Genomic DNA, 22,075 nt, shown 5'->3' with positions numbered 1-22,075 from the left:
AACAAAAACCAGTGACAGAACTTGAAGGTTAGGCTGAAGGATACAAGCCAAGGCTTCAATGGCCCCTTCCTGCTTTGTGCAGTCATCAATAGCAGCTAACCAATGGAGGACACACTCCAGGAAACTGTTCATGGTCTCCAGGGTGGCTATCCTACTGAGCACACCGACACAGCGAGCAGCCATGTGCCGCACGGCTGTGTACGGGTGCTGCAGGCAGGTGAACAAATGAGGTAGGTGTTCCAGTAACTAGGAGGAAAAAAGAAAAACAGATGACAAAGATTTGTGTCAAAAATCGACATATTAGAACCATCTGAATCTGAGAAGAGCTAAACTGTTTTTTTTGTTTTTTTTTTAATTCATCTATCTTACCAAAGGTCGTAGTTCAGCAGCCATGGCTCCAGCCATGACTTCCAAAACTTGCAGAGAGTTGACCAATTCCTGAGCTGCAGCATCGCCTTTCTCCAGCTGTGCCTGCCTGTCTAAAACCCACACAAGAAACCCACAGTGGCTCAGGGGGATGACTAATGATAAAAAAATAAAAATTATCTGAAGATACAACTTAAAGCTTAAGACAAAAACTAAAATGTTATCCTATTTTTTATAATTCATTTAAGCTATATGATCTAGACATGCGACTGTTGGTCTATCTGTAAAATCCAAGTCAGATTTGTTAAGTTTATTCAATGAGGATTATAAAGTTAATGTGTGTGCATATAAAAATTTGAAGAAATTAGATGCTCCACTCTTTTTTGCGATTCAATCAGAGGGGCATTCTGTCCTATGACCTGATGAATTGTTTTGTCAGAAGAATACTCTGTTTTGCAGCCCGTCCCATTTGTTAATAAAAAGGCTCTGCGGGGGCGGGGGGGTCCAAGAGAGAGTTGGAAAGTTGGGTTGTGGCTCTCTCCCCTCCTGCAGGAGCTGCTGAAAATCTCTTTCCTGCATTTTTGAACCTAACATGATCCACAAAAGATCTAAACTTCTAAACACTAGATTTTCCAGAAAACCTCCATCCTTATAGAAAAGTATGGTGGGGACAGCATCATGCTGCGGGATGCAAGTCATAGTTGATGGGAAGGTGGACAGAGTTAAAAACTTGCTAAAGCTGTTGTAGAAGACTTAGGACGGGGATGAGGATCACTTTGAGCAGGAGAGCAACCCTAAACCTTCCGCCATGTTGAGTTCAATTGATGCACATTTGTATAAAAGGTCAATTCAAAGCAAAGGCTTAATAAATACTCAAATTTGAAAATAAGCTAAAATGTCCATCTGCCTGAAGATGTGTAGAGCTGTTAATCGCACTCCAAACCATTTGCAGGTTTAATTGAAGCAAAATGTCATAAAATATCTTAAAAGACAAATTGTTTCTTTTCCTTCTCTTTACTTTGTGTCGTTTTATCACATACAATTAATTATAGAAAGAGAATGCTGTGGTGTTATCAGTGACAAAGTTAAACAATTGGCCTAATTGTATATGAAAGGTTGAATTCTGGTAACCCAACACACCGATGCTCAGGTTTTCCATGGCCACCGCCTTCAGTGGTCCCACCGTGTTGTCCCACAGGTACGGCAGACTCTTGTTGAGGTTTGCCCCAAAGTGCCTGGCAATGGTCGTTAGGGCAAACTCCGCTCCTCTTCTTTGAACGAGAAACTGCTTCTTGCTCTTTAGAAGAAAAGCAAAACAGAATGAGAGGCGCTGCTGATATGTGCTCAGTTTCAGGGTGCCACTGAGGGGCTCGCTCTACCTCATTGTTATCGGGGCTCATCATGCTGCCAGGAGGAAGCTCCGTCGCTGGGGTCTTTGGGGCTTTTGGGGTTGGACCCCTTTTACTTGTGATTGCAAAAGCAGCCCGTTGGTGGCGGTACAGGGTGATGATTCCTTGGGTTTTGTCAACTATGTGATGCAAACAGTCTTTTTCCAGCCCACCTCCTAAAAAACAAAAAGAAAAAATTTCAGCCAAAAATGGTTTGATGATACAATTCCTATCAAGTTATTGAGAAGAGCATCAACATTTTTCTGAAACATGCTACCCACCTTTAGCAGGTTCCTGTGCTGTGGGTACAGGACAGGCGGAGGAGGGAGTAGTGGAGGGGTCCATGCATGCTGAAGCGCACAGGTTTTTGATGATTTTAGGGTTGGGGCACGGCGAGCGGCTGGCACACTGCTGCAGCAGCTTGGCTATGAACGAAGCGGCGTAACTTTGGATCAGGGTGTTCTCCTCTTTCTTCACAGTCTCCATAAGGGGCCTCACCAGAGGGTTGAGTTTGTCTGGAAGCACTTCAAGGTTGATGACGGCGCAGGCGGTAAACATGTGGACCCGTAGATGCAGCTGCTGCCATTCTGAGTTCGTCTCCATCACCGTAGACTGAGCTTGCTGCCGTTTACTTTCCAGTGCTAGCCACTGTTTGGACTTCACATTCAGAGCAGCGGTCGTCTCAGTGAAGACGGTCGTTACCTAGGCAACAAGACAATTTTAGGTTCTCTCTCCCAAGTAGAAACCTCTAATAATTAAATACTCTTTTTTTTACTGAAAGTTTACAAGATATCCAAAGCTCTTATCATAAAAACCAAAACTGATAAATGGCGAGATCATGGTACAAAATAAGAATAGAACTAAACCTATATAACAGGGAATGTTCAGTATTTTTTTTTATTTATTTATGTTAATTTAAAGGAACCAGCAGTCTCCAAACATCTTATTTTCATGGAGTTTGTTCCAGAGCTGTGAAGCGAAGAAACAACCTGCTGCTGTGATTATATAGAAAACATGATTCTGACCAATTAGGCAGGTTGTGAATACCCAACATGCAACACAGCAAGAAACTAAAGGACTGTTGTGATATGATCAGACTGCTTTGTGTTGATTCAGATCCTGCAAGCAGCATTACGAGTGAGCTGGGTAAAAATGGGAAATTCATTAATTAATCATAAAGTGTTTATAACTCGGTGGTAAACTCATTTAGAAGTGCTGTTCAAATTCAAACCCTAACCTATGACGACACAAAGATTTCTAATGTGGTTTGATCTCTATGCATTAAGCTGGAAAATTATGAACCGTAAACGTACTGATCTTCTGAAACACTGAAAAAGTACCAGTGACTTACTGCAACAGAAATTTAAAGATGTGTTTTCAGCAAATATATAATTTTTTTCCCTTTATGTGGAACCAGTGGCCAAAGAAGGAAGCCTTGAGGAACCCCACATGTGGTCTTTATTTACCAAGATTTTTTTAGGACTTAAAAAGACACAGAATAGTCAGTTAAGATCTGAAGCAATTAGCCCAAAACCAGACAAACTATTCTAGTCTAAAGGAGATGGATAATAATTAACTGTTTAGGGCCCTATGATTTCCTTGATGGGGATTTTCACAGGGCCCCATCTGATAAACGCTGTGCAAAGAGTGCTGGGATTGAAAATCTGTCAGAAAAGCATTAAAGAACTGTCTCATCAATAGATAAGAGCCTTCAGGTATTTTAGTTTCTCTAAATGAGTATCGATTGTTGTAGTTTTCAGGCACAGGGTAAAAGGGTGATTTATCCAAAATGGGGAACTTATTGTTCTCCCACTGCTAGAGAACTCTTTGTGATTTGGTTGGTTTTGAGGAAGATGTGTTAAATGTAGGATTACCAGTTCGTTGGCTTGGTCGATAGTGAAAACGCTGCAGTTGAGGCGATCGTGGAGGTCTACATGTACTTCAGCAAGCAAAGAAATTAGCTGTTTGCATTCATTCTGCATGCGTGTGAAGGGGATTGCAATCTCATCGTAGTACAACTGCTCCGTGAGGACAGCCAGAAGCCGGGGCTGCACCATCGACAACACCATGAAGCAATCCTAAATAGATTCAAACATGTCGTTTAGGCCATTAATGCCCAACGCTGCTCTGTGGATAAATCAAATCTGTTCCGGTCTGAAATGCCTCATATTAACCTTCTGAAGTGCCGCCCACTCACAAAGAACCAGAGCCACAGCTATCCGCTGCAGGGCTGATTTGGAGTTGAGGTGAAAGAGCAACAGCTGGCCCAAAGATTCAGCTGGTCTCATCTCCTGGGATGCAGCATTAAGCTGAGGGTCACAGATGCACCTACACAGAGCTCCCAGTAATCTGTTATTAAAATAAAGAAAAATTAGAAAAAATTTTCTAGTGAAACCTGTAAAGGTTAAACAGGTAAACAAATATGGCTTTCAGAACCTACTTGGCGGCCATGAGTCTGGCGCGGAAAACCACATAATCCCTGGTCAGCGGATCATCTGCTACAGTCTCAGCCCCAGCTATATACTGCTGAACCGTCTCCTTCACTTGCATGGCTCCTTGACGTGCCTTTGAACCAGTCTTATCCTAAAGTATAGATATACAAGCAAACTTTAATATAAAACAAAAATGGCCAAATATGAACAATGATACTTTATTGTTCCTTTTCTAATTTAAAATAAACTAGAACGGCTCTGAGAGCCCAGACCTTCTCCAAGCAGCAGATTTAGTCTCGTACTGTGACCTACACCTATAGTTAAAACTCGCACATTTGGATCATGACTTCTGGAGTCCGGCGCTGAAGCTAAAGAGTCACTCTATCTCAATGTGAAAGAATCCTTTAAAAAAATATCCTGTATCCAGATTATGATCTGGATCGTCACGAAAATGTAATAAATTGTTCCTTGGCATGAAGCACACCTCTACTAAAAAATTCCATTAAAATTCATTCATAATTTTCAAGCTATCGTACAGACAGACAAACTATCCCAAAAACATAACCTCCTTGGTGGAGGCAGCACAATGATCACATCAATCATCATTAAAAGGATTTAGCTTTTTAATACTTTTCCAAGGTACAGTTATAGGTGGTTCTGCTACATTAAAGGGGAACACCGTGTTTTTTTTTTTGTGTTTTTTTACACTGGCCCAATGTAAGGACCCAATGTTTATAAAAAAATAAAATAAAAAAAACGGTGTTTCCCCTTTAAATACAACAGAATCTGGATTTACCTAAAGACAGCTTGATGGCTAAAACTAAACATCCTTGGTTTGAATTGAGCTGAATTACGTGGTTTACAGAATGAGAGTTTGCTAAAAATTCACATCAATGTCAGAGCAAACATTTTAAATGACCTCCAACGAGCCAAAAAGTCTAAAGGAATCCATCCAGAATAATCAGAAAACATCACTGATGGCTTCAAAGAGCAAGGTTAGGGAGTGTGGATCTCTTACCTAGTTTGTCTGTGGAAAAAAAAAACCCACAGCTTGAAATTTGTGCACATCTCTCTTAAGCTGCATCTTTTCCAAAACATCCAAAAGAGCCCAGAGGATAAAAATGTGCCTGTATTTTGGAACAAAATCTGTAGCTTTCTCTCAAATAACTCTGATCCTTCTGTTCTGAACGAGATGCTCTGACAGCTGGAGCTCCTTTGGTTCAAACATACAGATCACATTTCACCTTGAATTCGAAAAATCTGTCTCCTAGCAACCACATGGAGATTTTGTTTCTGCTGCAAACCTTTAGGTCAAACATATTTGGTTTATTACAAATAAATGAAAAACAATCCAGTAAAAGTGCTTGATTTTTTTTAGAAATGGTCTTAAATGGCATCTCTCCCAAACATCAAATACAAGATCTGAATCATGTCCGCCCACAGCTAGCCTGGGAACATGAGGAGTAGGAGAAGAGGAGAGGGAAATACACAAGTTCAACTATGCGGATAGAAGTAAACACAGAAGCGTGTTACCTTGGAGCGGGCTTTCACCTCCAGCAGCATGTTCAGGTCTATTGGAATGTGAGAGGCCTGCATCATCAGACAGAGCCAGGCACCCATCCACGGACAGCTGGCTGCAACCACCAGCTGCTGGGGGACCCGAGACAGCAGCTCCATCCACACCTGTACATGCAGACACAGATTGACGTAAATGACAGCATGATGTCGGCCACACAAGATTCATCTGAGAACATACACAGGGTTCCTACAGCATAAGGCAAGTTAAATTCAAGACTTTTTAAGACTTTTTAATGCCACTTAAAATAAAAATTTAAGACCAAATTCACAAGAAAAACCTGCTTGCGACAACTTAACCCAAAGGTTTATTTTAACATAAACCACTGCACTAATGTTTTAAGTGTTGAAAAGCTTCCCATACAGGAAGAAAGCTAAAAACACACAAATGACAGATATATTTGAACAATTATTTAACTGAATTCACAAACTTTGTTTTAGCAGGGAACAAAACACATCAGTTTAAAGCCACAGCATAACCAGTGCTAAGTCTTTTTTGCAGCTATTTTTCTTTGTATGGTTTTCTTAGTATGTTTGATTTGCTGATAAGTGGAGGCGTTGCAGAGACAAGGGTGGAACAAAACTGAGAAATACCGGCTGTTTCTCTGTAACTCCATTTTGACACTTTGTGTTTCGTGCTTCGCATGCGACTCCACTGCCTTAATTCCCATCGTTCCGAGCTTGAATCGCTTCTTGCACAAAATCCACTGAGCCTCATGTGTGTTCCCTGGTTTTAGCCATAGAGAAAACTCTTGGCTGGATAACCAATTTTGGTTACATTTGGTTATTTTCTAGACAAAAAGTTAATGGTGCATCTCCCAAATGTCCCGGCCGCAACAACGCTTTTATTGGTTCCGCTATCGGGACGGAACCAATAATGGCAAGCTGTTATTTATTTTTTTTTAAATAAAAAAAGGTCAATTTTAATGTTTTTTTTTTCAGATTACAAAAATTAATCATAAGAAAAATAATCCTATTTATGATGTTTTAAAAATCAAGACCTACGAAAGACTGATTTAGGACATTTTAATACCAATTAAGGCCTTAGTTTTATTTTCAGGAATTCAATGCTTTTTAAGACTTTAAGGACCCGCGTGAACCCTGATACAGTAGCAGCCATTCAAACTTTCCTCCAACTCCAAGCAAAATCCCATCCAACTTCCAACATCTGGAGTGACCCCCTCTTTCATTATTTTTTACTCTGACTCCACCCTTTCAATGAATTACAGGGTCTGACCAGGAGATTATGCTTCTTTTTAGATCTTTATGTCCACAAATCATGACAGAAAGAATATTTTATTACAAATTTTGATGTTTAAAAGGGAATAGTAGGAGACGAGCCAAGGATCAGCCAAGGACCCATCAAGGAAAGTGGGGAAATTTAGAAAGGCTACTACTGTAAATCAAAAACCGCATTTCTGATCAGAGACAGTTTCTTTCTTTGTTATCAAGCCTTAAAAAAAAAACACATCATTCTGCTTTTATCACAAACCTTTTGTATAAGATCAAGTATTTCCTCATTGCTCTCCAGTATGCAGGATTGGAAGATGTGTCGCAACATATCTTGTAATATGGGGTTTATCCAGACTGCAATACTCTGCAGGGAAAGAAAGAAAAAAAAGATGCAGTGAATTAGAACTTTGATCGTTGTCCTGCGGCCCGTTTACGTCCACATTGCTGCTTCGTAAAATGACCGGCTGTTACCTCATCAGCTTTAGACAGCAGCGTGTAAAGAGTTTCCAGGGCAGCCTTCCTTACTGATGATATGGTGTGTCGTAAGAACGGCCAAACTCGAGGAACCAGGACGGTGAGTGACTGACCCATGCTACAGTAAAGAAAAAGAAAAATAGTTGCCTTAATGTAACCTAAGATTTTAATCCCAAATACATTTAAGACGCCATTAAAAGACTCTGACCTGCACTGTCGGACGTGAGGAAAGGTCAGCAGCAAGGACAGCAGAGTCATAATGCTGTTGGTGGAAGCGGTGAGATCGTCCAAGTCCAAAAGTGCATCCCATAGTGTGTTTACAATAAAAGGTACCTGTACGACAATCAAATTAGTTTCAGACTAATGGAACACAGTTGTACATTTATATTAGAAGCATTGCAGGAGAACTTAATCTCCCTCTGACCTTGTTGGGCAGTAGCTGGATCAAGCCATCCACCACTGGAATAAGGGCAGCAGCAGCAACAGCTCTGACATCATCATCCAGGTCCTGTAAGCCTTCAGTTATGGCAGGCAGCACCCGGGGAAGCAGCACAGAGATGAGATCCTGTGAAATAAAAGGAACAAAGATTATAATCGTCAATATAAAAAGGGTTTAAAGTAAGAAAAAATAAGTAAAACTTTTTTGTCTGTGTCTATCTCAAAAAGAAAGCATCAATTTCATATCTGTTATGCACATGCAGTCTTAAGGGCATCCCATCAACTAAAAAAAAGGTACCTGTCGGACAGCCAAGGCGTATTTGATCCCCAAAAGGCCTCCATGCCGGACCTCCCACTGGTCTTCTTTCAGCAGCTTCAGGAGGACATCTACAGTCATTAAAACGCTATTTTCACACATGTGGAGAAGAGCTACGCCGAGTGTCTGAGCACAAGTTTCTCTCACAGGAGCCACCACCTATGACGATACAAGAGGCCAATATAACATGCAGCATATTGCCAGGTTTCAGCTGTATAAACTTCAAAATAAAAATTACCTCATCAGAAACAAAGTCCCCAAAGCGGTCCAAAGCAAACACACAGAGGAGCCGAATGACCAGGTCCTCTATCCACTCCTGATGCTGCCGCAACATCTAACCAAAACAGGAGAACTAATAATGTACAATAGTTTGTTGGAAAAAGAAAAGAAAGACAAATAAAAGAAAAGGAAACAGCCTTCATGAGCGACTGAGATGTACCTGCTCTGCACTGCTTCCAAGCAGTTTCCCTCCACCAGCACCGTGAGACTTTATGATTTCTCTCAGACCTGTTCCAGCACCGTGACGGACCTGAAAACCACAAAGCCAACCATTCATTTCAAGAAGTATTAGAGTGCTCTGAAAGCATCACTACCCTTTGCACCACCACTTTCTACGAGGGACGTTCAATAAGTAATGCCCCTGACCCACTTCCAGTTTTTTGATCTAACTGAAACTTTGCACGTACAATTATTTATATCTCTATACATTATGTGGGAAATTACAGAACTGAACTAATTGTAGTTTCTGATTTACAGGTGTTTGAACTGAGTTCAAAGTCTGAAAAAGAGCCTTTAGTGTCGAGAAAGGATTCGCTTTTTGTATTTGAAAGGAAGCACACCATGGGAGACTTGATGAAATGAAAGTAACTTATGGTGATGATGCCCCATCATAAGACCTTGCAAAATGTTTACAAGGTCGTATGACAGGGCATTATACCCATAAGTTACTTTCATCTCATCAAAAGTCATATACAAAAACTCAAAATTGATTCAGTTCAAACACCTGTAAATCAGAAACCACAATTAGTTCAGAGCTGTAATTTAATCTATAGCAAAATTTCAGCTAGGCATTATTTATTGAACACACCTTGTATGTAACAAACTCAATAACCCGTGCACATGGAGGGAAAAAATAAAGTTTTGCGAGATCTTGCAAAAGTATTGCGGAATCTCGCAAAAGTTCTTTTGTTCCCCTCCATGTCTCTGTACATTTGAGAGTTGATGCAACAATATAAATTTGTAAAAATATAGGAAACACTTTCTGTTTTTACTGTAAAATAAAAATATTAAAGAAATATAAGAAGAAAAAAATATTAAAGAAATATTCAGAAATCACCCAAACCATCACAATTAAAAGAAAAATCAAAAAACAAATTTTATTTTGGTGATGTGTTTAGAGTGATCTAAACAGTTAGGTTCCAAATATAGTTTAACGTGCAGTTCTAAAACTTTTACTCTGGCATCATCTGAGGTCTACAGGATACAGTTTATTCCCAGATTTTTTTCTAAAAAAAGAAGAAAAAAAAAGGTTGCACAGATGGACCCCTTTTTCCAGTTACGCAACTTCTGCAGGTAACTAGTTGGACTGGATTTAATTTAAGGGTTGTAAATAAAAGGATAATAAAGCTATAAGCCAAAAAACTGATCAAATCCTGCATTTCTTTTCTTTCTCTTGACTTTTATCAAATAAAATCACAGTAAAATATATTCATGCTTAAGCCTGACCCTCCAACAAATGAAAATTTGTTTCGTTCATTCGGACGCTCATGGTTTTGGGTTTTTTATTACCTCCCATGATGGATTGAAGAGGTCGTTACAAAGCTCCTCACAGAAGCTCTCCAGAGGCCACTCTTGTGACTAAAGACAAAGAACCAACACATCACATTTAGAGTAAAATCTCAGATTCCATACATGGGGTTCATTAATCCATCATTTCATACCTCCTCTAAGAGACCAGAGTTATCTGGAACGTTGTCAATTAAGACCTTATGTTCAGTTGCTGGTTGGTCAATTATTACGTTGGTTGTTTTTCTGCGTTTTTCCTCAGGTTCACCTTCCAGGCAGTCATTACTAAAATTAAAGAAAAAAATTAAGACACTCATTAGCAAAACTTAACACCTGCCTGGTGGAATAAAAAAAAAAAAAAAAAAAAAAAAACAAAAAAAAACGTGCTGCCAATGCATAGGATTAAACAGAAGCATGAAGGTGTGCGTTTATAATCTTACCTCTTCTCACTGGGATCCACATCTCTAGATTTTTGCTTTGCCACTAGTTTCGCCAGCCTTTTAGCTTTGTTCTTCTGACGGCTGCTCATACCAGGCCGGAACTCGGAGTCAATCAGTTCAGCAGCCTGAATAGTCTGAAACGCCACCAGAAAAAAAAAAAAAGTATTGGTCGTTAACAAAAAGATTTCACAACTGTTTTATATTTAGTTTCTGCAACATAAGCAACAAAAATGCTGTAAAATGTGACTTAACAATATAATCAGTCAACTGACTTTATAACTAAATTTTTATATTGTGATCCAGTTAGATTGAGGATGCAGCTTTTTATTAATGGAATACTCACTTTCAAAATGCTTAAATTAGAGTCAAAATCAGGGGGGTAAAGCAACAGAAATCTGATTACCAACTCAAAAGCATAAAACAGGTTGAAAAAGACAGTCAAGCATCTGTGTGTCTGTGTGGGGATTCCATAAATCTTAGCAAATTGTGGGGACTAACGTCTGATCCCCAAGGGTACAAATGCTGTTTTAGGCTTAGGTGTAGGGTTTAGGACTAAGGTGTGAGTTGAGTTTCGGTTAGGATTAGGTATGAACTCGTAATGATTAAGGTTAGGGTCACGGTTAGGCTGTAGAAACGGTTTAGAAACGAATGTCCCCAGAGGATACAGAAAAAGGAAAAAAAAAAACTGTGTGTGTGATAGCTTTATCTAAAGTATAACTGCGTTCCCACCGGACGCAGCAGGAGCAGCAAAATCGCGTCTGCTGCTTCCTTTTTGCTGCTTGTACCAGTTTAGTTCTGACGCGCAGCTGAAGCAGCTTTGCTGCTCTGGCTGCGCGGTCGAAAAGTGTGTTTGACGCGCGTTGGGCGGAGCTACTCTATCCTTTCTTTGCCTTGCAGCTATATTTGCTGTGATCAGTGGGAATAAAGTAGTTTTATTATGTTTTTAAGTGAGAAAATACACCTGAAAACTTAATCAGTGCAGTCAGTTCATCCAGATTACCATCCTGCCGTCCAATATTGTTTCTGTCAGAGCCGCTCAAACCCCCAAATACCAGCGGTGCGCTGTCAGTAGGAATCCCATTCAACAGCAGCCTATGATCCGGTTGCCTTTTCGAGGTTTGCCGCGGCTGCTGGAAGCGGATTAAATGTACGTAATCCAAACTGCAGGCAGCAGGATAATAAAAGCAAACACATTCTGCCGGCAAATTTCAGCGTTTTGAATTAATTTAGGCCATAATAAACTGTTTCAGGGGAACGAAAATAGCGCTCTGTATCATCAGCGATGTGTCTGTCTCCCTGCCAGCTCCCAGATCAGTGTCTCTGATTGATGTGGCGCGTCGAGCAGCAAAAGTTAAATTTTTCCATCTCGAGCAGCAGCGCGCTTTCGCCACGTCACGCGCGTCAGATGCTTAAACGCGCTGCGCCTGCTGCTCAAAAATAATAATAAATTTTATTTATAACGCACTTTACTTTTGACATCAAATCTCAAAGTGCTAAAAAGCGCTGCGGGACCTTTTGCTGTGAATTGACACGCGTCAACCATTGCCTTTGCATGTAAACTCGCTGCTCCTTTTGCACCTGCTGCATCCGGTGTGAACGCAGCATAATGTTTTAAAGAGATACACATTTCCACTGTTAGAAAGTCGTACTCTGCATATCCGCAATACTATACATTTGGCCAGTTGGATGGAAGTGAACTATCTTTAATGCCCACAATAGATGAACATCTCATGAGCATGGAGGACATTGTGATTTAAAAAAACAAATAAATCTCAATATTTATAGCTATTGGTTTTCAGCAATAGTAACACAGTTCAATATTTTTCTACCACACCCTGAAGAGTTCAACCTTCTGTCAGGGGCCAATTCCAGTTCTAAGCCGGTTTAATTTTATGCCAAGGTTTCTATTTGTCATAAGAAACTCTTCATTGTTTTAATAAGAACATCCAGCACATGAACAATAACTAAGACCATTAAGAATCAATTATTTTTTTTCCTCCTCATATTTCTGAACAAGAGGTTAAGAGTCCACAAAGTCCACTGATTTGTACAGCAAATACCAAAACAACACTGACCACATGGTTGCGGGAGCTGCAGCCAGCTGTAGCTTTATGCCCATGTGCTTTAAACCCGCCTGGATGACACGAATAATCTAAGTCCTCATCATTGAACAGATCGTTTGTGTCCATTCCAATAGCGGCACCCATGTCCAGGCCCAACTTCTTCTGGAGCAGCTTCCTTTGGCGTGCAAGGCGTTCCTTTGGATCCATCTCACCTGAGAACAAGGGAAAAATTGTAAGAAACTGGATATCAGTCAGAAATGGTAGATGAGCTAATGAGAGTATTGGGAGAATAATGTGTCTGTGGATGTGTAAACAATGGATGTTCCTTGAGTTCAACATCTTTAGATGAGGAAAAAAATACAGGGACACATTATTAATAAAAAAAAAAAAAAAGAACGGCATCGAGGAGCAGCTTATTGTCCCCATAAGTCTTTAATAGGAAATAAAATGTGATCACGAGGAAGAAGCATGTTAGTGAACAAAAGGAAACAACAAGCAGACAAGAAGTCCTGCAGCAAAAAGGTCCAGTAAAAGATAAAGACCAGCTTTCCCTATTCAAATCTATAAGTGAGAGGTGCCTGGTTGGTCACTGAGGGATCATTTTCACTATGGAAGTGGTGCTACAGTGCAAGAAATTTGGTCACACTTGTGATCTAGTTTCTCCTTAATGCAAATGAAAACATTTCAGTTATACTAGCAAATAAAAAAAAGTCTCAGTAACTTTGGAAGTCTTTTTATGGTAAATGGTCGTTCCATAAAAATGTAACCGAGCACCTCAGTTCCTAGCACTTCGTTTCAAACAGTAACTTCCATCAGATAAGTAATGTGGCCGTTAAAAGTCTGTATTCCACGCATTCATACGCAATGATTCAGCTCAAGTTGAAACTCTAATTTCAGACACATGTGCTCCTGTTTGTAAAGGAAACAAACAGAAAAACAACAAAGTTCCTCTCGCAAACACCTCATCAACCAGCAGATGGAAAGCTAAGGTGCGTTTTCTACTTTCTACAAAATAACAAATGTTAGTTATTTCCTGTACACTCAATCTGAAGTTCTTTATACTTGTGACATACAGCTCCCAAAAGGGGAATTAAACTATTAAAGGAAAATTCCGGTTTTTAACACTTTTAGCCCCTTTTCTGTAGTGTCCAGGATGAAATCGAATGATCGACACCAAAATTTTGACGATTGGTCCTGTCTCTGCTATTTGGCTCATGCAGAATCCCCCCCTGGCTGCTTCAGAATGGCTTTCATAGTGCATGTCCGATAATGTCCTTAAAACAACCTTAAACGTTCTTTTTTTTAAATATGCTACTCACCGGGTCGTCAGCGCTGTTCAATGACGTTCCAAAAAAAGTTTCGTGAAGAAAAACCGTTCCTGACTTGTTTTATTTTGCAAATCCCAGAACTATTTTTTCCGATACATCACAACCGCTTATAAACTTCCGCTTCCCGTTCGAATCTGAAGCGTTGCACACTCCAGACCACTAGTTGGCGGCAATGTTTGTACCGTCAAACTCAAAGTCCAACATGTCCTCCTCAAGAATCCACCTTTCTTATTCCATTTTCAGAGTTTTTTAAAGTGTTTAACAGAGACGTTAGCACCTCGACGTCGGAGTACACAGAGTGAAGCAGAAACACTTGGGCCTTGCGAAAAGACTACAACTGTGTAAACAGGCCCCTTTTCCGTTTCCGGTGGCGGAGGGATATTGACTATTCCAACAGAACTCAATGGGATTTACAAAATGCTAAATAAAACACTACAGGAACGTTTTTTCTTTACGAAACTTGTTTTTGAACGTCATTGAACAGCGTTGACGACCCGGTGAGTAGCATATTTAAAAAAAAGAACGTTTAAGGTTGTTTTAAGGACATTATCGGACATGCACTATGAAAGCCATTCTGAAGCAGCCAGGGGGGGATTCTGCATGAGCCAAATAGCAGAGACAGGACCAATCGTCAAAATTTTGGTGTCGATCATTCGATTTCATCCTGGACACTACAGAAAAGGGGCTAAAAGTGTTAAACACCGGAATTTTCCTTTAAGATTTTTACTTTATTTTCAAATTTATACAAACCAAAATTTTATTAAATAGAAAAGGGATTATTTTCCCTTTTTTGCAGTTAACTTGCGAGTTGTGCCATTTCAAGAACAGGCTTGTAGGTGCTTCATGTGGTCCCCGGGCACCATGTGGATGAGCACTAGAGCACCTCTTAATGGAAAAAGTAGGATAATAATCAGTGTAAATGGGTCAAGCCTTCAAGGTTTATGGAGTGCAGCAAACTGGTTTAGCAGAGGACAAAAACCAAGAAGCAAAACCACAGCAGTTGGCCATCCAATTACCTTTTGAACAAGTTCTATAGAGTTGTGTTTTAAATCTTTATTATTTAATTTGTTGAACAATTTGCCAATCACTCATTTCCAGGTCATTATTGTCTATATCACAATAAAAAGTAAACCTATATGTCATTTTGGTAAATTTAACCAGGACGGGGTGTACTTTAGGGAATAGAAAGTTTCAGAGCAAAAAGTTAAGTTTGGGTGCCTGAGGAGGCTTTAGGAAGAAAAAAAAAAAAAGAAAAAAGGGTGTGGAATATATTCTTGAAAATACAAATCCATTATGAATATGTCTGCACAAACCAGTTTTGTCTTCCTGCAGCTCAAACTCAACTCCTGCAGATCCAAGCAACGAAGCTCCATGTCTGAGCAGGCGGGAGATGTCGAAATGGTAAAAGTTCAAGCGGTCACAAGAAGAGTCCTCTGGAGACAGGTTTTCACGGGACTCTAAAGGGATGCAAAAAATCCCACAGCTGTTACCTGTTCTCTTTAATGAACTAAGAATTCATGTCATGGTAATGTCTCAATGACAAAATCCTCGTTTTACCCACAAATAAAAAAACTTTAACAATGTTTTAAATTCCATGAAACATGTTAAAACATATTAGCTTTTTTTTAAAGAACATGTAAGGAATAAACCATTTAAAAAACTTAAAGCTGCTGCTACAGTAGTAGCCATTAAAAATTTCCCCACTTTCCTTGATAGACCCTTGGCTGGTCCCCTACAATTCCTTTTTAAACATCAATCTTTGTACTGAAATAGTCTGTCACGATTTGTGGACATTAAGAGCTAAAGAGAAGCGTAAATTCCTGGTCAGACCCTGTAATTCAGTGAAAGGGTTGTGTCGGAGTAAAAAAAACTACTGGGAGTCGTAGGGGAGTTGGCTGCCAATCGGCTGGCGTTTGACTGGGAAGGGCCATTTTGAATGGCTGCTAATGTATATCACAATGCAAATGGTTACAATGGTTTCCTTTTTCTTTCCTTGCAATTGGATTTATATGTATATGCAATGTCATACAAGCTACACCAACATATTTAATATTTTACAGATTGACTTTGCTACTGGACAACCATTATATAAATGACCACTTGATAACCATGAAAGGTTCATAAATTATGTAGAAAAAAAACATATCAAACATGGTATTATCCAGAATGACGCAAGTAGTCCATAAAATTACCCAAAAAATGCTCACCTTCCTTTGGCTTTGGAGCCGGGTTCCACTCCGGAATATTTTTCACGATTGCCTCCACCGCTTGACCCGCAGCAATCCGAGTGTCCCAGCTGGGACTCCTTAGATAAATAAGGACCTTGGGACAAGAATTTAATCTGATTTAGTATCAGCATATACAATATAAATAGAGCTTTTCCTAAGTTTTCATACCTCTTAATTCTTAAATTGTTGTTATTCTACTTCAAATATTTCAATGTAATTTATTGGGATTTTGGTTGGTTAATCAAAGTTTAATGCAAACTTGGAAACAATGTTCAAGTCGTGGAATAAGACGGCGTACTAAATGCCTAGTAAAAGTTAAAACAGCCTTATACTCAACTTCATCAGACAGCAACTATTGATCCTGTTATAAATTAAACAAGATTCAACACAGCAGCGCAAACCAAAGTAGTTCACAATTGTGAAATGGAATGAAAAGTGTATATTCTTAAAAAAAAAATCATCCTGAGTGTGCTTTTCCACCCAAATGCCTTTAATTTGATACCACAACACTCGAGATTCATGAGAAATAAGCATAAATTTCAGCATCAGCCAATGTTGGCATCCCATTAGTAAAACTTAGCTTATGTTAGTAATCAATATTTATTTACATGTTGTGGCAGATTTCGATTTCAGGGGATGGAAGTGGAGGTATGGGGTCGCTAATGTGGTGTTTGTAATGCCAGCACCGTGGTTGGTTTTCATGGTGTCCAAAGGGTATAGAAATCATTCAGATCAGTTATCGGTAATACCAGCAATATTAATATCTGAATAAGTCCTGATTTTCATAGCAACGCATCCTTACAAAAAATACAATTATGGGCAGCCAAAGGCCTTCAGAAGTAATCTAAAACAATCCACCAATAAAATGTTACCTTTGCATAAATGTAAAAAGGCTTTAGAGGGCATTAGTGAACATTAGCATTATGAAAACCAGGGTAAACACAGTAAGCGCCTCGAGCAGAGTTACAGTATGCAACAATGTTAAAACTTTCAGAAAGATCACAGCTCTCATTCCATCCCATGAACATGGACATTGGGGGTTAACTGAATAGTGAGGCGCATGGAGCATCATCTACTGAAGCAGCCACAAGGCCCCAGGTTACTGGAGGGACTGCAGAGATGTATTATTTAGGTGGGGGAATCTGTCCACAGAACTGAACAAACCTGGCGTTTGTGGAACAATGGAAATAGAAAGTGCCACAAAGCGTTTCTGTCTGCAGTTTACTTGAGAATAATTATTGGAAACAGCAAACATGTGGAAGATTAAAGAACCCATAAATTTAGGTGTGATGGGCCAAAACAAAAGCTGCACATCACCCTGAAAAACATCATCCCTATGCTAGAATAGACATGTTCCATCAGCATGGAAAAGACAGGACAACAGGGCTGATCGGAAAATGAGCGCTGCTAAAAACGGGGTAACCCCCCCTTCCTGAGCTTCACTTTATAGCAGGAAGCTTACTCTGTTAGCCCCGACCTAAACCCCATAGTGAGTATGTGGCAAGAGCTGGAAAACCGATCATCTATTAGGGGTGGAACGGTTCACAAAATCTACGGTTCGGTTTGATTCACGGATTCGTGGTCACGGTTTTCGGTTCGGTATATGTCGATTGTTGCACTGAAATCCCATAAAAATTAATGAATAAATCCAAAAAAATTTATAAATTTTAATTATTTTTAATGATCCACGGAAACCCTGGATCATTTCCGCATGTTCTGCTGCTTTGAATTTAATCATCTCGCTCATGCTCTCTACGATCTCCAAGGAACTGAGAGCGGAGCAGACGGGAGCCACAGTGGAGGCTGTAGGCTTTGCTTTGTGCAGGTGGTCTGGAGCGCAGCGGGGCGGAGCGCTGATGGAGTATGTGGGATTTCGGGGTTAGCATGACATGTTTGTCATGTTGCTGTTAGCATAAACAAAACGTGTTGCACAATGCTAGCACACTGTTGCAATTTTATCCACAACTTTCTCTCCGCCGTCATCATAGGTCACTCTAAATGCAAAGTGGTCCCATACAGCAGACCTATAAAGTGCTGCTGGCACATCTTCCAACTCCTGTTCTCTCCCTCTCGCCATACCCACACAATTCTCCACAACAACTGATTTTTTTCTGCTACAACCGGCTACTGCTTCGCTTCTTCGTCTTGTTTACTACTGGTGGTTGGCTTTGGTCGCAGTACCGCCACCTTCTGCTCTGGAGTGTAAATGCTTCGCCTATGAGAAAAAGGAGCAGCGCATGAAGCGAACGAAACACGCGAACCGAACCGAGACAGTCAAACCGAACGGTTCGGACGGTTTTCGTAAACCGTCCCATCCCTATCATTTATATATAATTTGACTGTGTTTGAACTGTGAAGCAAAGAGAATTGGGCTACAGTTTTGGTCCACATATATTCAACGCTAGTAGAGACAGACTTCAAAAGACTTTCAGATAAAACTGCAACGAAAGTTTCTTTTAAAAAGTTACTCAGGACAGCTGAATCCAAACAAAACGCTACTTTTCAGACCTTTTTTTTTTATTTCTACAATGTTTTAAAACAGCATCCTTTCCCTCCCACTTCAGTTATCCTTTCATTTTGTCTATTTTAAAAAACCTAATGAAAATAAATATGGTGCTAATATAGTTGTAACATGGCAAAAATATGAACAAGTTCAAGTGTGTTTACATTTTTACAAGGCTCTGTAATCAAATCATCCAATGGTTTTATACACTTATTCATTACCAGCCAGCAAATTGCCAGTTTCTCTCACTCTGCTTATTAAACATTGTCATAACAAAACAAATAAAAAATCCACACCTTTGACAAGAGGTTATTGAGTTCATGTGGGTGAAGTTTCACCACTTCTCCAAGCTGCTGTGCTGCTGCTTTCCTGGTTACTGGTGTTGTTCCGGTGTCGAGCAAGATAAACAAACGATCAAGTCTGAAAGAAGTAGAAAGACAATAAGCCACATCAATAAAGCATTACAGACTACAGACATCAACATGTTGCCATCAGAAAGACTGTGGCCTTACCGATGCTCACTGACAATTGACATTTGCTATTGTTAGGAATTTTATTTTTTTGGTTAAGTAAATTGTGGTTATTCTGCTGAAGATTAATTCAATGTATAAAAGTAACTAAACAGTCACAGTTGTTTTAAGAATGGCAAAAAATGTAAGTTAAAAGAATTCAATTTGAAATGTACATTGTGTAGTAAGCAAGTTATAAGTACACAATTTGAATTTAGCAAGTCATACACCATAACTGTTTTAAGTGCATATATTCTGGAGACTGGATTTCTGTGTGTGAGCAAGGTTATGTTTCTATTTAAGCTGGAAATATTTCTTTGCTCAGTTCCAGAATAATTTCTTAGCATTTACATATTTAAAACAACTTTCTGTTTTAAGGAAAATGTATTGTTGTATCCATGTGAAATGCTGAAAATCCCATGCTTTACATTGATAAATGTGACATCACAGCTAAATGCTGATATCTGATGTAGCCACCACATACCTGGATGATCACATATTGTTTGGTACTCATGGTAATATCTATATACCTTTTGAGCAAAACTTTCAAAAATGCCTTAATATATACTAGAAGGAAAACTACATCCAGATTAAAAGTTTTTATTCTGCAAATAAAAAAAGAAAACAAAACATATACAGCAATAAAACCATGGCTTTAAATAGATTGTAAACAGCCTTGGTAGATAGATCAACCTACTGGGAGAATTGTAAGAAAGTAAAACGGAAAATATGTTAACTATACAAGTAGAGATATGAACCAATACCTCTTCTGTTACAATCCTTGGGATAAATTAATGAGCCTGTAGTCGATTTGCAAATCCCATTAACTCATGCAACTTTGCAAAACCATTTCACCTATGATGCCTAAAGAACTAAGACAAAATTAATGGTAGAAATCAATCATAATTAATAATGTGACCAAAATTGAGAAACAAATTCTGATCAAGGTAACAAGAGTGGCGGTATACTCGCAAACGCTAGTCGGCCATCGCCACGCTATCTAGCTACCAAATTAAAGCTAGCAAGATTAGCATAGCAGGTAGCTAATTGTTACCAAAACTCGGTCGAACTGAGTCAACAGTGCGTGTGTAAATTACCTTGAAACAGCCATGCTTATTTGTTGTAGGAAACTCAATTTCCCACATTCAACACCAGTTTTATATCTTCTTTTCTTCTAAGGTGTCAATACGGTAGAAAATAGTGGGCGAAGTCATTAGCTAGTTAGCCGTTGGTTGCTAACTAAGGCCTTGCCGGGGCTGTGAACCTCAGCAGCCCAGCGGCTCACTAAGACTCCGAGCGCTGACTATCATGTCTTCAAATCCGTCCCCACTGTTCCTCTACTTTATAGTCCCATAAAATGCGGCCTAACGTCACCGAGCTGAAGCTCAGTCTATCCTTCGGAACTCTTCGCGGATAAATATTTCAACCTAATAAGGATTAGAGAGTTATTTTGTTGCACGCTGAGGGCAACCAAGAAGACTGTTTTTATATGAGGAGCCATCTTGCATTTATTCCTTCCTCCATGGCAGGCGAATGCTGATTGGCTACAAGCGTTCAGGAGAGCCAATCAAAATGTGTGTTAAAACAGGAAAATAAAATACGGGGGGAAAAAAAGCCCACACATATCGTATTTTTTTCTCTCTCTCATTGAAGCATCGTAAACATTTTCATACTCAGCATGAATTGGGTACTATACAGCTAAAAGAGCATTTTTGCATACATAAATGCATATACTATTATATATCATCAACAATATGTAAAAAATAGATTTTAAAAATAATATTATTTTGATTGTTTTTCTTAAATCACGCCATGTGGAAACACTAAGTTACTGAACATGCCTTCTTATTAGTCCAAGATTTGAGCTAGCCATGGTCCTGAAATTAGTTAAAGAGACTGGCCAAATTTTCCTACAAACCCTCTTTACATGTAGTTCTGTTACCTATAGAACAACAAATGATGTTTTTTGTTTTGTAATTTTATTTTAACTATTAAATTGAGTGCTTTTCAAATCTACCTACCAACCAACAAGTATTCGTACAACATTAATGAATAGTGAATTTCTCTGCTGTGAGATCAATAAAGCTCATCTAATATAATATTTACCTGTTTTTTACCTGTATATTGTATTTCTGCAGCTGTATTTCGTTAACAAGGTTTCCCAGCAGAGCTTAAGTATCTTAACAGTTAGCCCACTATGTATGCACACATGAAGTCTATACAATTGACATAATTCCATTCAACAATTAATGGAAATAAAAAATGAAATGAGAGAAGTTAATCAGCCATTCAAATTGATACAGAATACAGAATACTTTTTAATTTAATTTATTGAGAGTAAAGATTATCCCTGCAAGCAACAGTAAAATATGTCAGACAGAATGGTCGTCAGAGTCAACCTCCAAATGAACCACTTAAGGTTAAGCAGTTGCGTTTAAAATGCAGCTAAAGTACTTTGTAATTTATGTCAAATCCAGGAAGCTCTCCTCTCCACAACAATTTTTTTCTTATACATCTTGTGATGTCATAAACTGAAATAAACACAGAGCAGAATTGTATGAAAGTACTCCATTGAGTTGTATCTTTGATCAGAAATGACCTCACTTACCACACACTTTTTTTTAAAATAGAAACTTCATAAACACATGAATGGCAGTTTTCCACTAAAAGCGTCAAACAAAAGTAAATTCTGCCTTGCATTTCTGATGCGATCAAATAGGTGGGGCAAAAAAAAACACACAAACATGCAGAAAGATTCAGTGAACAAAATGTCAGATTTTCCCTGTGAGCTCTTGGGAAAGGAAGATGACATTTTCTGTTTTATGTAAGTGTTGTTGGGGTGTTGTCATGCAAACAAGATTCTTCTCAGTTTCAGATCCAAAAAATATCCAAAGTAGTATGATTTACAATGAGAACAGTTCCTGTAGTCTAATGGATGTTTTTTTTTCACATTATGAACATCCTGGCTGTGTTCTCTATTTTGCTTATGAAACATTG

General features: G+C 39.1%; 1 protein-coding gene across 2 annotated transcripts in view; it reads right to left on the bottom strand.

Moving 5' to 3' along the window:
* btaf1 (BTAF1 RNA polymerase II, B-TFIID transcription factor-associated) overlaps positions 1 to 20,606 on the bottom strand; it is a 32,032-nt gene extending 11,426 nt beyond the window's left edge. The window contains exons 1-24 of one of the 2 annotated variants that reach the window (XM_038284090.1): positions 20,176 to 20,606; positions 18,866 to 18,989; positions 16,046 to 16,160; positions 15,152 to 15,295; positions 12,523 to 12,722; positions 10,448 to 10,581; positions 10,163 to 10,292; positions 10,011 to 10,079; positions 8,662 to 8,751; positions 8,461 to 8,556; positions 8,205 to 8,381; positions 7,893 to 8,033; positions 7,677 to 7,801; positions 7,466 to 7,586; positions 7,254 to 7,358; positions 5,720 to 5,869; positions 4,195 to 4,337; positions 3,929 to 4,103; positions 3,629 to 3,832; positions 2,036 to 2,456; positions 1,746 to 1,930; positions 1,507 to 1,663; positions 370 to 479; positions 45 to 246 (exon numbers count right to left, since the gene is read on the bottom strand). In XM_038284090.1, coding sequence (XP_038140018.1) covers positions 45 to 246; positions 370 to 479; positions 1,507 to 1,663; positions 1,746 to 1,930; positions 2,036 to 2,456; positions 3,629 to 3,832; positions 3,929 to 4,103; positions 4,195 to 4,337; positions 5,720 to 5,869; positions 7,254 to 7,358; positions 7,466 to 7,586; positions 7,677 to 7,801; positions 7,893 to 8,033; positions 8,205 to 8,381; positions 8,461 to 8,556; positions 8,662 to 8,751; positions 10,011 to 10,079; positions 10,163 to 10,292; positions 10,448 to 10,581; positions 12,523 to 12,722; positions 15,152 to 15,295; positions 16,046 to 16,160; positions 18,866 to 18,989; positions 20,176 to 20,189 — 3,532 coding nt within the window. In that variant the 5' untranslated portion in view covers positions 20,190 to 20,606. The remainder of the gene's footprint in view (positions 1 to 44; positions 247 to 369; positions 480 to 1,506; positions 1,664 to 1,745; positions 1,931 to 2,035; positions 2,457 to 3,628; positions 3,833 to 3,928; positions 4,104 to 4,194; positions 4,338 to 5,719; positions 5,870 to 7,253; positions 7,359 to 7,465; positions 7,587 to 7,676; positions 7,802 to 7,892; positions 8,034 to 8,204; positions 8,382 to 8,460; positions 8,557 to 8,661; positions 8,752 to 10,010; positions 10,080 to 10,162; positions 10,293 to 10,447; positions 10,582 to 12,522; positions 12,723 to 15,151; positions 15,296 to 16,045; positions 16,161 to 18,865; positions 18,990 to 20,175) is intronic. The other variant, XM_038284089.1, reaches the window with a different exon arrangement.
* Positions 20,607 to 22,075: the final 1,469 nt, after the last annotated feature.

The sequence above is a fragment of the Cyprinodon tularosa genome, unplaced genomic scaffold (assembly GCF_016077235.1).
Source record: "Cyprinodon tularosa strain WSP-4 unplaced genomic scaffold, ASM1607723v1 ctg199, whole genome shotgun sequence".
NCBI classification, from domain to species: domain Eukaryota; kingdom Metazoa; phylum Chordata; class Actinopteri; order Cyprinodontiformes; family Cyprinodontidae; genus Cyprinodon; species Cyprinodon tularosa.
This window is presented reverse-complemented; position numbering and strand designations above follow the sequence as displayed.